The sequence below is a fragment of the Austrofundulus limnaeus genome, unplaced genomic scaffold (assembly GCF_001266775.1).
Source record: "Austrofundulus limnaeus strain Quisiro unplaced genomic scaffold, Austrofundulus_limnaeus-1.0 Scaffold1314, whole genome shotgun sequence".
In the NCBI taxonomy this organism is placed as follows: Eukaryota; Metazoa; Chordata; class Actinopteri; order Cyprinodontiformes; family Rivulidae; genus Austrofundulus; species Austrofundulus limnaeus.
In genome coordinates, this window is record NW_013953716.1 from 876 (window position 1) to 14,259 (window position 13,384).

At 39.0% G+C, this 13,384-nt stretch overlaps 1 protein-coding gene across 1 annotated transcript in view; it reads right to left on the reverse strand.

Annotated features, from left to right (window-relative positions):
• The window catches only part of LOC106534949 (MAGUK p55 subfamily member 7), a gene marked incomplete at both ends in the record, with an annotated part of 22,576 nt that overhangs the window by 766 nt on the left and 8,426 nt on the right, over window positions 1-13,384 (reverse strand). Inside the window, 1 exon segment of the mRNA XM_014031771.1 lies at window positions 4,584-4,751. Within this exon segment, the coding sequence (XP_013887225.1) occupies window positions 4,584-4,751 (168 nt within the window).

Genomic DNA, 13,384 nt, shown 5'->3' on the forward strand with positions numbered 1-13,384 from the left:
TCAGTAAACTCTTGTCTGGAACAAGATAAAAGAACAAATCATTTGAGAAGTTACAGAAAGAAAAACACAAATGTAAGTAATAAAATGAGTGAGGACTGCGCGACAGGATCCTATCATGGTTTATGTGGCCCTGCAGTTACATTTTCTGAAAGGCCATTCTTCTGTGGTCATTCTGTTGGTAATCTCAGATGATTGAAAGTTATCTAGACTTTTTTTCCCATCTCCAGTGGGGGAAATAAACAATGTGCCAGACCTGTGTTGACAAAATGTTAAATAACGAGTCGCTCAAACAGATGGCTACGTCTCTTTTGAATGTAACTGTGAAACTAAGGCATTTAAACACAACAAGCTATTAGACAAGATGTCATTTTAACACATTCAGGTCATTTTGTAAGAGGAAATCATTCTAAAGTCGAGGTCCAGAACATCCTTTGACCTCAGTAAGTTGACCAACTGGATCAGAAATGGATGTTGGAGCTCAGCTCAGCAGCATGTGGACAGTCAGAGACAGTTTGTTCTGGCTCCAGATTCCTCACATGCCGGACGTTCTGGGCAGGCAGTACGATTGCTTCAAATCTTTTTGGAAATGTGTTTTTCCAGGCAAATGTGTTTAGCAGGCCGCTCCTCTAAAATAAACGAGTGACAGGTTGACTCAGTGGAGCAGATTAGAGGTGGATGAGAAAAGATGAAAAACTCTGAGGAGAAAAATGTTTCCTCTCTCTGTCTGTTTCTCTGGTTTATTCAGTGTGTGAGAACAGTTCTGTAAAAATCTACAACCTGATTATTAGGTGTGGACATTAAGAGTCTGATTTCTGAACACTGGAAGTCGTCACCTGCAGACAAATTCACACGTCAAGCTCTACATCTTCACTCAGTCACACATGAGCTGAGGCCTTCTGCTTAGAAGGGTCAAACCTGGTTCCTCTGTGTGCTTCTCCACTCAACTGTGAAAATTAGAAGAAAAAAAATCTAATATAGGAATGAGTGTGTGGGGCACCATGTGCATTCTGTGGTTACCACTTCATATCAACAGTCATAAGCTCAAACACAGAGACCTATCAATCAGAGCCAGAGAGAATTTTTCTGTAAAAGAAAATAKTCTGAGSAACCAAGGAGCTGAGAGGTCGGATGATTTATTAAGATGAGGAAATGAAGTTCATTTAGAATTAGTTTCAGCAGGAATGCAGCGGCGCTGTTTGAACAAGGCTCTGGACTCATGTTGTTGTAGGTGCTGAAGGTGGCAGAGCGTGGTAATAGAGGCTCTTTATGATCATTATCACGGCAGTGCAGACAGTCCCACCCAGCAGGCCATAAACCTTTACTTTGACTTGGATCCCTGAGTCTGAGCTTATCGGGCCTCTGGCACCRGAGAACAACACGGTCGTGTGTTCGGCTCCTGGTCTGACTAACCACTGTGATTCTTTACTCGCAGAAAAAAAAACTATTTTCACTTTCTTCATCACTTCTTTGGTCATAGCTTCTGACATCAGTGATGCGTGGCAGCAGAACTTCTTCAGAATACCTAAGATGATGTTAAAACTAATTCCACCAGGACCACCAGCAGGACCACAAGCAGGACCACCAGCAGGTCTTTCACAACCAGAGGCAACGTCCTGTTTCATCATCTGACTTTRACAGTTCTTTGTTCATTGTTTTTAACAACAGCATCATGATATAAAACAATAACTTTTAGACTTTTTCCTGGACTCAACTGCATTATGTCCATGCTGTTTGTGTTTCGCTCCCTGCAGACGGCTTCGCCACTAAAAGTGTCAGACTTCATTACGGCTCTCATTAGAGGAGCTGCCTCTCTCACTGAGAGCTTAATAACTTCCAGGCCAAACAGGGAGCACATCTCATTCACAGAGAAGGCCAAGGCCAGGTCTGATGATGCCCAGGTCAGATCCCCAGAACCTGGACCCGGCCTCAAAGCTTCTCCCATCAAAGCCGGCGACGTTACAGCTGCTGGCTCTGCTGCTCCCACATTTAGAGGATGGCAACAGGAACATGTGGCGACTGCAGTTCTTTTACAATGCAGCTTTTCAACAAGAAGCTTTAATGAAGAGTTCTAATTTTTAATATTTGGATASTCKGTRCGTAAATATTCACTTATGACATATGTTTGGACTAAACCCCAAATTATAAACGTTCAGTCCATCAAAAGCCTACTGTGAGTTCATCCACTAACTTAGAGGAAATGTGGAAATACACACTGAATTTTGTCAGGTTAAATAATCAGATTTCTTTCCAAACCTTCAGCGGTCGGCTCAAACTGTGCATACAGYATGTTCAAATATATTTTCTTTGGCTGTYRGTTCTGAAAGGTACAAAAACCCAGATAAGCATCTTGATTTGTCTTTGAAATGGATCTCAGACGTAATTTATCCAGAGCTCCATTCAAGCCTGAGAGGTAGGCGGCAGGTCATTCATTAGTGCCACTTTGGACACGTTTATTCACATTAATGAAGAAATACCTTCAGGCATTAGTGAAATACAAAAAAATAAATGTGTTGGATACAAAAACAATGTGCAGGAAAGGTGYTGGGCTAAGGAGAGGGGAAAATAYRAATCTAAAGCCAAATCAGGCACAGAGTGTTTTTATGTCTGCAGTTCCTACAATAACACAGTTATAGTAAAACACTGACCTCTGAATAACCTCTTCCCTCAAAACACTGCTTGACTTCAGTTTTCCATCAGACTGTTAATGTGCTGCAAACTAAGACTGATGTTATTTTATTGGTGTGATAAAGGTTGTTCCTTTAAATCAGACAAACAGCTGTTTACTTGATTTCCCTTTGGCCTTCCATTGCACACAGCCTTCATGCATCTTTAAAATCCTCTCAGAAATATTTTTCATCTTCACCTGTCAGAAATCAAAGAAAGATTTTGTAAAGTTAGTAATTGTATCAGTTGCCTAAATATGTAGGACTGAAATGATTTATTTTAAAAAAAATTGAGAAAAAGCAGATGCTATGAGTGGAAAGTATTTTTCTCAAGAATTTACCAAATATGTCCTCAGACTGTAGAAAATCCACTCTGTCTCTGAAGTAAGGAGAACAGTTTGAGTTGTTTATGAAGACAAATCACATGAATCTGTTGGGACAAAAGAGGGAGGCTGAGGAACATAAAGCAGATCCTTCCTYGGCCCTTCACTTCACTGTGTGTGAAWTCGTCCACAGGTTGTCTTCTAATGTGTGGAAGGGAACTGAAAATGTTTACATTAGTGTGACAGTTGGGAGGRSTTCAGCATCCTCTCTGGAAACTTGTGACATGCTGGCAGCAAAAATGGGTCGACTAATTAGCAACWAACCTGATGAAGTCCATGCTCTGTGTACCAAGACTCAAGCAAGAGAACAGAAATAACAGGAACGTTTTACACCTTATGACCTAAAACATTAGAGTTTCTACACATGGATCCTAACAAAATGCTGCTCAAATATTTAAAGTGAAAAGATCAGAACACAAGTCTGATTCTCGTCTTGATAAAAGAAAAAAATAAAGAGAATCCCACTAAAACTTTGAGGAATGGCTTTCTGCATTTGTGTCATATCTGTTTGTTACAAACCTAAAAAAAGAAAATGAGGAGAAGTCCAGGACCTCCTGACACTGCAGTTGGTCCTGACAAAGACTGAAATCTTCCCTGCTGCACCTAGCTGAGCGTATTGTTCCACCRTTTACTGGAAACACTTGTCTTCCAACCTCAAATACATTATGAGAAACCACTAAGTTCATTTYAAGAGCTTGGCACRTTATAAAGGAGCTGACGAACAACCACGGCWGCAGACAAGTGTTAACAATTTCATTGTCTTGACAACTTTAAAAGAATGCTGGGAGTGAGGTGCAGAGGCTGAAAGTGTTTAATGTGGCTGATTGATATGAGGTCAGAGCAGTCTGTCCCACTACGGAATAAATGTTTACATCCTGGTGGTTTGGGGTTTAGAGATTTATAGTCTGGGAAATGAGGGTTTTTAATAAAATCCACCATCTTCAGGTTCCCTTTCATACTGGACTATGACCTTGCCATGCCCTGCAAGACCTCCAYGAACTATTAGAACGAGGCTGGATCACAGCAAATTAGTAAAACCTTCTTTAGTGTCAAGGTTATTATGATGCTGCTAAAACATCKTGCTATTTTCCACACCCCCAAGAAGCTCTCCTGTGACATCACCAGGCTCTATAAGTCAGAAGCAAGACATAAACATACTAGCACAAACATCCAAATTTGAACTCGCAAGTGAGTCCAGTCCTGGATGAATTCCTACTGTTTAAGTCATGGTGGTCCATACCATCGATCTCCCCCACGCTCCACACAGAACCTAGATAAGCTGCCACCACAATAATTAACTTTCACAACCTCGCTATGGGAATTTTGTGCATGTTGAACAGCACGGTGGACCTATCGCACCTTATCATGTGTATTATGTAGGCCTCTGCATTCTTAATACACCCCCAATAAGCACACAAAGACTCAGCAAAGACCATCCAAAATCTGGCCAATATTTTATGGTGAAGCAGAGTTGCCGTTCATTGTGACCGGAGCCTTTCAGAGGCAGACAAAGAGTAGATTAATTTTCTTTACTCACCCACTAGGACCACTAGTCTGTGTTTAGCTCCACTATGCCGGCGGTACGAGGCAACCTCCTCGTACGTGGGCACGTCAGCCATGTCGTACATTTCACTCTTCTTGGACTCATACATGGACTTGTTGGTTTTTCTGTTTCTACTGAGACGGAAGCTTCTCCTGAATCCAGCTGGGGGAAAAGAAAAAAACAAAAACAGATGAAACACATCCATCAAACAACACACACTTAGAGTTGATACGTGAAATGCTGGGATCAATTGGGCTTCTATAGGTGTGTGTAGAATCCATGACGACCAAAACATTTGCTTGCAGCCGTGCACTCCAATTTATACAAGTAATAATTTCCTGGCAAACACCTTCATACAGCTTGATGTCCAAAATCTCATATTGTTTTGTGCAACTCATTTTGATGACAGATTACTTTGCTTTAGGTGACAGAAAAGCAGGACAACCAATGGCCAACCAGTTTCTCTGGTCATTAAAATCCCAACACTTGTCTCACATTTTCCTCTGATGACCATGTAGTAGATATTTTTCCCCCAAGTCAAGTCAAAGTTTATTTCTATAGCACATTTAAAAGCCACCACAGTTGACAAAAGTGTTATACCAAAGGATCAAGAACAACAACAAAAAAATAATTACAGTAAACCAATGATAGAATCTAGGCATAACTTTATAGAGGAGACTTAATTGGAAAAATAACAATTCAATGCAAATTCAAAAATACTTTATTGATCCCAGAGGGAAATTAGGTAACAGGGTTATTTTGTCAATTTTATAAGCAGTCAAAACCTACCTCAACGTTCCTGTCATTTGGTTTACTTTTTATCTTAATTTTTATTATTATTTCTATTCCATTATTGCTATTGGTGCATGGCAATATATTGTTTTCTTGTGAACTGATGCTGCTGTTACACTTGAACACACTGTGAGACAATAAAGGCAGTTTCTATTCTATTCTATTCTATTCTATTCTATTCTATTCTATTCTATTCTATTCTATTCTATTCTATTCTATACAGGTTTAATAAGTAGTACTGTCATAACCATGTAGATTTAATTTCATTTATTTATTTAAAAAGGACATGAAAATTCTTAAACATTTTAACAATGTAAATGAACGAGAATTAGTTCAGTAACTAGACTACATCTGAGGTCCCCCTAAAAAACAACATGGTTTTGTTTGTGATAAGATCATTGTCTGCATCACAGAGTCACAGGAAATAGAAATGCTCTCCATCCTTTCACCTGGGAAATAAATCTGAGGATCATCAGCAAAACTGTGAATTGTGATGTGCTTTTCAGCAGTGAAATCCCAGGAAAGTTCTTGTAACCAGAAAAAACGGTTGTAAGGTACAGCCATGACAACTCCAAAAAGATGCTGTCTAAAAGTTCTCCCTCTCTCTCTCTCCCACATTTTTTTGCATGTTTTATTAAAATTCGTGAAACAATACTTTAAAGGAATTTCCTATTAGTTTATCCATCTGTTTCTAGAATTTGAATCCTTACTGTAATTTATAAGAAGTGTGCTTGTACTAGGCTAACATGTGCATTATTTAATGTAATAAACATTTAAAACTTGGGTTTAGATCACTTTACAAAAGTTAATCTACATGATTTATGTAGTGCTGAYTATGTTGTGTTGAGTTCTACAACTTACTGATCCAACCATGAGCAAGTCCTGATTTTATGATCAACGAAAGTATCAGAAGGACACATTCACCCTAAATTTAAGGATTATGATTTTATATTTATTCCAGATGTTTCTTGAATCCTGAAGAATCCAGCATGGGTAATATGTTGTTTCTTGTTCAGCTTATTATCAATGACTGGGACTTGCCTTCACTTCTATTGTTTCCATAAATTGTAAATCAGTGATAAAGACAAAAATATGATTCACATTGTCTGAACAAAATAAACTATGGACTGAGAGATTCCAAGTATCTGCATGTTTAATATTTTCCACAACATTTTCAATCTGCTGCGGTGYTTTGCAGACAAACAATGAGGAACATCTGCATTTTTCGCAGCTTGTTTTGTTTCCAAACTGTTTCTTATTAGAGAATCAAAGTACAGACCACTGCTGAGCTACAAATGAAACACGCTGTAAGTCACTAAATAATAATAATAGTACATCAGCATAAACAGAAGTGAAGCCTCAATGCTGAAAATAGAGTTAAAGTGTACGAAATCAGACTTTGTTCCACTCGGGACACGTTGTGGTTTTTGTCCTCTCTGCCATCTCTCCTGTGGTTAATCTCATCGCTCAGCACCAGAACTCCCCTCCCTCCCCATCACAGATTATTACCCTCTGCTGTACAGTGGAAAACATACAAGTTTGTCTGCWTTTCTCCTTTAAAAAGACATCAAACTGTAACTAATCACCAAGGTTGACCTCATTACAATAAACAATAAGAGTTTAGTGTTAGTGATATTCTACTGAAAGCAATCGGTCAGTCTCTAAAGGTTTAAACTCAAACCTCAACACAAACCAGTCAATTAGTAGAATATAAACATTCTGCTCACTAATTAGGCTTTAATGAAAACAATGAAAGATAACAATTCCACCTTTTAAGTTCTCAGCCCATTARTAAACAAACCAGTCCACTTTTTACACAGACTGGACAGGTGCAAAGAATTTATAGATACTAACTACAATTTCTCAGCTGATGATGTTTGTCTGAAGTCTTCTTTTTAAAATTCCCCTCCTGGATGGCTCCTTATAAAATCTATTTCACAGATGTCTGACTTAGGTTGAGAGTAAATGAATGGAAGCTCCAAGAACAAGAGCAGCACTGGTCCTCAATAACCACTTTAACTTCTGTTGATGGTGATTGAATCAGACGTTAATATAATCCTGAATTAAAGGATTCRTTTAAGTCCTGTTTAAAAGATGGAAATTTGATTTTTAGTCAAGAAAAGCCTCAGCTATGGAACACAAACATTTTTGCTACAGGATGAGCCAAGCAGACAGCTTTGGACCAGGAAAAGAATCCATGATACTGGTGCCACAAGGGTCCCACATCTCTGTTATTGGTTTGACTGGTCAAATCAGACTTACAGAGAAAAGTATTTTTCCTGAAACAAGAACAGTTTTTCTGTGAGTTTTAAGGTATGTGGTTTAAATTTCCTCGCTGAAGTTCTACAGACAAACACCCAACTATTAATGGTGTGTATCAGGCCATAAATTACCACGGCTGTAACTGAAAACTATCAGATAGCAAAATGTGTTTTTTAAAATGAAAAAAAGGGAAAAAAGAGAACATTTAATTCACCATAAACAAACTGTAACAGGCCACAGAGAAAGAGATCCACATGCTGCTGTTCAGAAGTTGCCCACAGTTCTGAGCCCAGTTTCCACTCTGATAATGAAAATGTTTTCCAGATGAGTTAAGGGGCAGAGGGGAGTGGTGTTGGTTTGATGCTTGRTGGTTATTGGTTCCACTCTCCATCTCCATGTTCGCTTCTGTTCCTTCTGTTTTGGACACCTGTCTTATACATCACCACTCTTGTTGATAGTGTTGTTTAATTCTTAGTTGGGTCTGGGGGTTCACTGGCATTCCTGTTTTTGAAGTTTCTGGTTTAAAGGGCTACTTTTCCAAAACATGGCAAATCTTGATGAGTAACAGGGATTACTTGCACCAGAACAAGTAATTTAAATACAGAAGATCATCATCACTTATTTCACATTTAGTCAGTCGTACATGTACGTAGTAGGCTGCTGCCCGGGCAACCCGACCACGGATAAGTGGAAGAAAACGGACGGAGGGATGGAACATGTAGAACTTTTCAGTGTTTATAAGGGGACGAGTTAAAACGCTGTTCCTATGCAGGAAATACCACGTACAGCTCAGTTATTTTTTGTCAGCCGTGCTTAGCCATAGCACATTCAAAGTTTCATGTTTAGTAGAAGTTAAACACAAAATGTCTACGTTATTTACAACTGGCCCTTTGAGGGCCACCATAATCTCATGTGGCCATTGRTGAATAATAGTTTGACACCCCTGAGTTAGTGTTAACTATATTAAAATACAGTTTATAATTTGGACTACATGTTTTGTGTGTTATGAGACACTCCTAGATATATAGATCATAACATACCTGCTTCAGTGACTGAACTACTTCTTCAAGTTCTAACCGAAGCCTTCACCCATTCATGCAATCAGGTGTGTCAGAGCAGAGAWACCTCTAAAACCTGCAGAATAGTGGCCCTCAAGGACCAGGATTGGACACACTTGGTCTACATTCAAAACTGTCTTTACCCAAAGTGTAAAAAACAAGTAAAGCAAAATAAGCTGACAGTGAAACCATCTGTTGTGAGGCTCCACTAAAGCGAGGACCATTTCCAAGACCCGGAGGACTGACTGTAAGAGGCTGTGCTGACAGCTCCATTGCCATCCTGGTTCTCCAACAGGGGCTCTCTCCCTTCTTCAGAACTAATGGAGACAACGTTCATGATATTAATCAAGTATGGCAGCTGGGAATAAAGTAAGTATTATGCTCCCGGCTCAATGCTGCATGCTGCGGTTTGACGCTGTAACACTTAGTCCAGCTCACTGGCACTAAATGTAGGAAACATTACCAGCATTTTCTGCAATATTATGCATTCTTATAACTGGTTTAGTTGGAAGGGATGAAGGCGGCGCGTGGTCGGCAGCTTCAGAGGAGTAGAATACTTTTCATGCTGTCAGCTGTTATTATCCCAACTGAGGATAAAGGAAGGGGAGGGCTGCAGTTTAGGATAGCCTGGGGCGACAGCAGAACTTTGCTGCTGGATTTATTCATCTGATTTGGTTACGTTTGTCAGGGAAGTCTATCAAGTGAAAGCATGTGCACAATTCTCAAGTCATCTTCGAGTATATTCACTCCATTTTTTTTTGCTAGTCATGAAGCAGGAGCTTCAGCCAGACAAGTATTATAGCAAAGTGATATATTTTGTATTGGCCATAAACAGAGTTGTGGGTGATTAATGGTTGACTTGATTCCGTGATGAAGACTGAAGACTTTTGTGTCCGGTGAAATCTGAAACCAGCCTGAGTTTTCTCTTCATCAGATGAAATGTAGCTCTATCAGGCAGAGATCTAGTGATTGACTCAGTCATTACAGAACAACTCTTAAGCAACTGGGTTTATTTTACCTATGTACACGTGGACAAAATTGTTGGTACCCCTCATTTAATGAAAGACAAACCCACAATCACAGAAAGAACTAGAATTTTATAAAAAAGTATTAATAAATATAATTCTATAAAAATGAATAAATGAAAGTCAGATGTTGCTTTTCAACCATGCTTCAACAAAATAAAAAATAAAAAAATCAAACTCATGAAACAAGCCTGGACATCAGTGATGGTACCATTAATATTTTGTTGTGCAACCTTTTGAGTCAATCACTGCGATTAAACGATTCCTGTAGCTGTCAATGAGACTTCTGCTCTTCTCAGCAGGTATTTGTTCCACTCCTCATGAGCAAACTGCTCCAGTTGTCTCAGGTTTGAACGGTGCCTTTTCCAGACGGCATGTTTCAGCTGCTTCCAAAGATGCTCAATAAGATTTAGGTCAGGGCTCATAGAGGGACACTTCAGAACAGTCCAGTGTTTTCCTCTTAGACATTCTGGGGTATTTTTAGCTGTTTTGTGTCATTATCCTGTTGCAAGACCCATGACCTGCGACTGAGAGGAAGCTTTCTGACACTGGGCAGCACATTTCTCTCTAGAAACCCTAAATAGTCTTGAGATTTCATTGTACCCTGCACAGATTCAAGACCCCCTGTGCCAGATGCAGCGAAGTAGCCCCAGAACATAACAGAGCCTCCTCCATGTTTCACAGTAGGGACAGTGTTCTTTTCTTCATATGCTTCATTTTCCCCTCTGTGAACACACAGCTGATGTTGCCAAAAAGTTCTATTTTTGTCTCACCTTTCCAGAGGACATACTTCCAGAAGCTTTGTGGCTTGTCAACATGTAATTTGGCAAATTCCAGTCTGGAATTTTTATGATTTGGTGTCCTCCTTGGTCGTCTCCTATTAAGTCCACTTTGGCTCAAACAATGATGGATGCTGCGATCTCACACTGATGTTCCTTGAGCTTGAAGTTCTCCTTCAATGTCTTTTGAAGTTTTTCTGGGCTCTTTTGTTACCATTCGTATTAGCCGTCTCTTTGACTTGTTATCTATTTTCCTCCTACGGCCATGTTCTGGGAGGTTGGCTACAGTCCCATGGATCTTAAATTTCAGACTAATATGTGCAACTGTAGTCACAGGAACATCAAGCTGCTTGGAGATGGTCTTATAACCTTCACCTTCAACATGCTTGTYTATAATTTTGTTTCTAATCTCCTGAGAAAACTCTCCTTTGCTTCCTCTGGTCCATGTTGAGTGTGGTTGTTGGTTAAATTGTGATTTAAATCTTTATGGTTAATTTAATTGCAAGAGATTAATGCTGTTGATCTGTGTTTGTTTTTGCATGACTTTTAATTGCTTGTGCTTAGTAATGCTGTTGGAGTGAAGACACAACTGTTGATCTTTAACTTCCTAAACTTCCTTAACTTTTTAACTTAGATTATAGAGTTGAGTTACGTTTACGACTGCTATTAGACAGGTGGGCCTAGATAGAGGAACTGGAGGTAACACCTGGGGAGTACAGGAGATTGCATGGTTGTTTAACAGGAGGACACTCGGCTCCTTTGAACGAGACTCTTTTAAAGCCTGACAGCTGAACAGAAAGTTAGTTCATTCTGTTGACATGATTGTACCTTGTCTGTATGAATTCCTTGCTTTAAGTAAAACAGAGCTCAACCAGATCTGCTGCTTGTTTGTCATTCATTGTATCAAGAGTATTTYGATAATTTATCCAACAGTGGTACACACCATCTCACCAAACAGCAGTGAATATCTCTAGGTCCACTGACTGATTRCAAGGTTGTAAACACCTGTGATGCTAATTAGTGCACACACCTTGATTTAACATGTCCCTTTGATCACATTATTTTCAGAAAAAAAGAAATCATTCTTCTCTAAAGCATTCTTAAATAATATTTCAATATATTATAAATATATTTCAATGACTGAAAAACAGATTTGATTTTGCAATAATGATTTAAAACATTAGATTTTTTTTACTTTTGCATTTTTTATCTTCTCTCCAGTATTATGAGCCAGGCTAGTGCCCCCTGGCAGCCTCCACTTTGAAAAAACACTGTTATATAAAATGGTGCAGGATTTGGATTATGATTTATTGAAACATTTTTGGATTATATTATGAACTGTAGATGTTGGGGTATCCACATTCTTCGTTTTTCAATGGGGCAAAATGCTCTTCTAGTTTTTTTCTTATTCAGATCACTAACATTTGTTTTTATATATATTCATCTAATTTAGTATTTTTGGTATTTAATTTCTGTTTAATGTGCTTTCTACTTTTGGAAGGCAGTTAAATTAGTTGTTAAATAAATATTGCCATAACAGTAGTCATTTCTTGATTAGTATTATTGAAAGAKTTTAAATGAAAGAACAATTCACACTGGTAAACATAAGATTTTTTTTCTTAAGGATTTACTATCTAACCCCGTATTTACACTACATGCGACTCCGCTGCACTGCGGTGCGGTGCGCAGTCTRCAGCTGTTCATTTGCAACCCAATTWATACAGCCTTGCTCCGCTCAGCTCCACTCTGGTGCAACAGACAGAGGAGGAAGCGTGTTCAGGAAGGAGATTGCACGATAAATCCATTGATAAATGTGAAAGTCAAAGCAAAAAATAATTAATTCTGTGAAAGACGAACTCCAAACACAGCTGAAAACATCGATATAAAAGCTTTTAATAGTTATGGTTGAAACTGTATCGCTGTCGTCTTTTTGAAACTAAAATCCAAGTGTATCATGTGTGTACACATATGCTTCACGTTGCTATCTGATTCCCAAACAGAACGATACATTCTGACTGCGTTTGTGTAGAAATTTATCCATATATTTATTAATATAGCTAGGATTTCGAAAAAATTATTCCGCCTTATTGTCTYATTTGGAAAATACGGATGTTGTGCTTGTTYCWTTTCTTGTTGGTGCGATGTGATCTCTGTAGATTGACTCCGGAGCAGCTCAGGCGTCTGCCAAAAATAGGATCAGATATAATTTTGGCGGATCGCCATCCACTCATCACCGCCGTGCGGAGTCAGTGTAAATACTGTCATTGATTAGAATGGGTGCGTATTTGTTGCGGAGCTTGGGCTGCAGCGGAGTGGAGACCAATCTAGTGTAAATTGGGAGTTAGAAAACACTAGAGTCTTGATGAACATTCTTTTTATTCTTATTGAGCTATTTTTCAAGTGTATATACTTCACAGTGTTTTACTGTAAGCTCCTTTACAAACATTGTGTTGACAGAAACAGCATCCGTCTTCATTTTTATAATCCGTTTCTTTTATTCATCTTTGACTTAACTCCAAACTGATTTACTTGCTTAATGAAACAAATCAAGTATTAGCCATCATTTCGATCAGATCTTCATAATGTCTACATTCGATCTTACATTTTAAAGGGGCAATATCATGTAAAATCAACATTTTTGAGTTTTATATCATGTTATAATGTTACACTCTCATAAAAAAAAAACATGCTCATTCATGCATGTTTGAGAAATCCTGCAGCATTTTTAGGAAGCCAAGCAGAGGAGGAAAACGACAGGTGGGGACCAGAAACACCTTTTGGTAACAGAAACGCCCCTGGGACGTGTCTAAGCCGAACTTCCTCATGGCAGAGCGCACCCCCTCCCCACACACCCCGCCCATAACTCCTGCAGGCTCTCG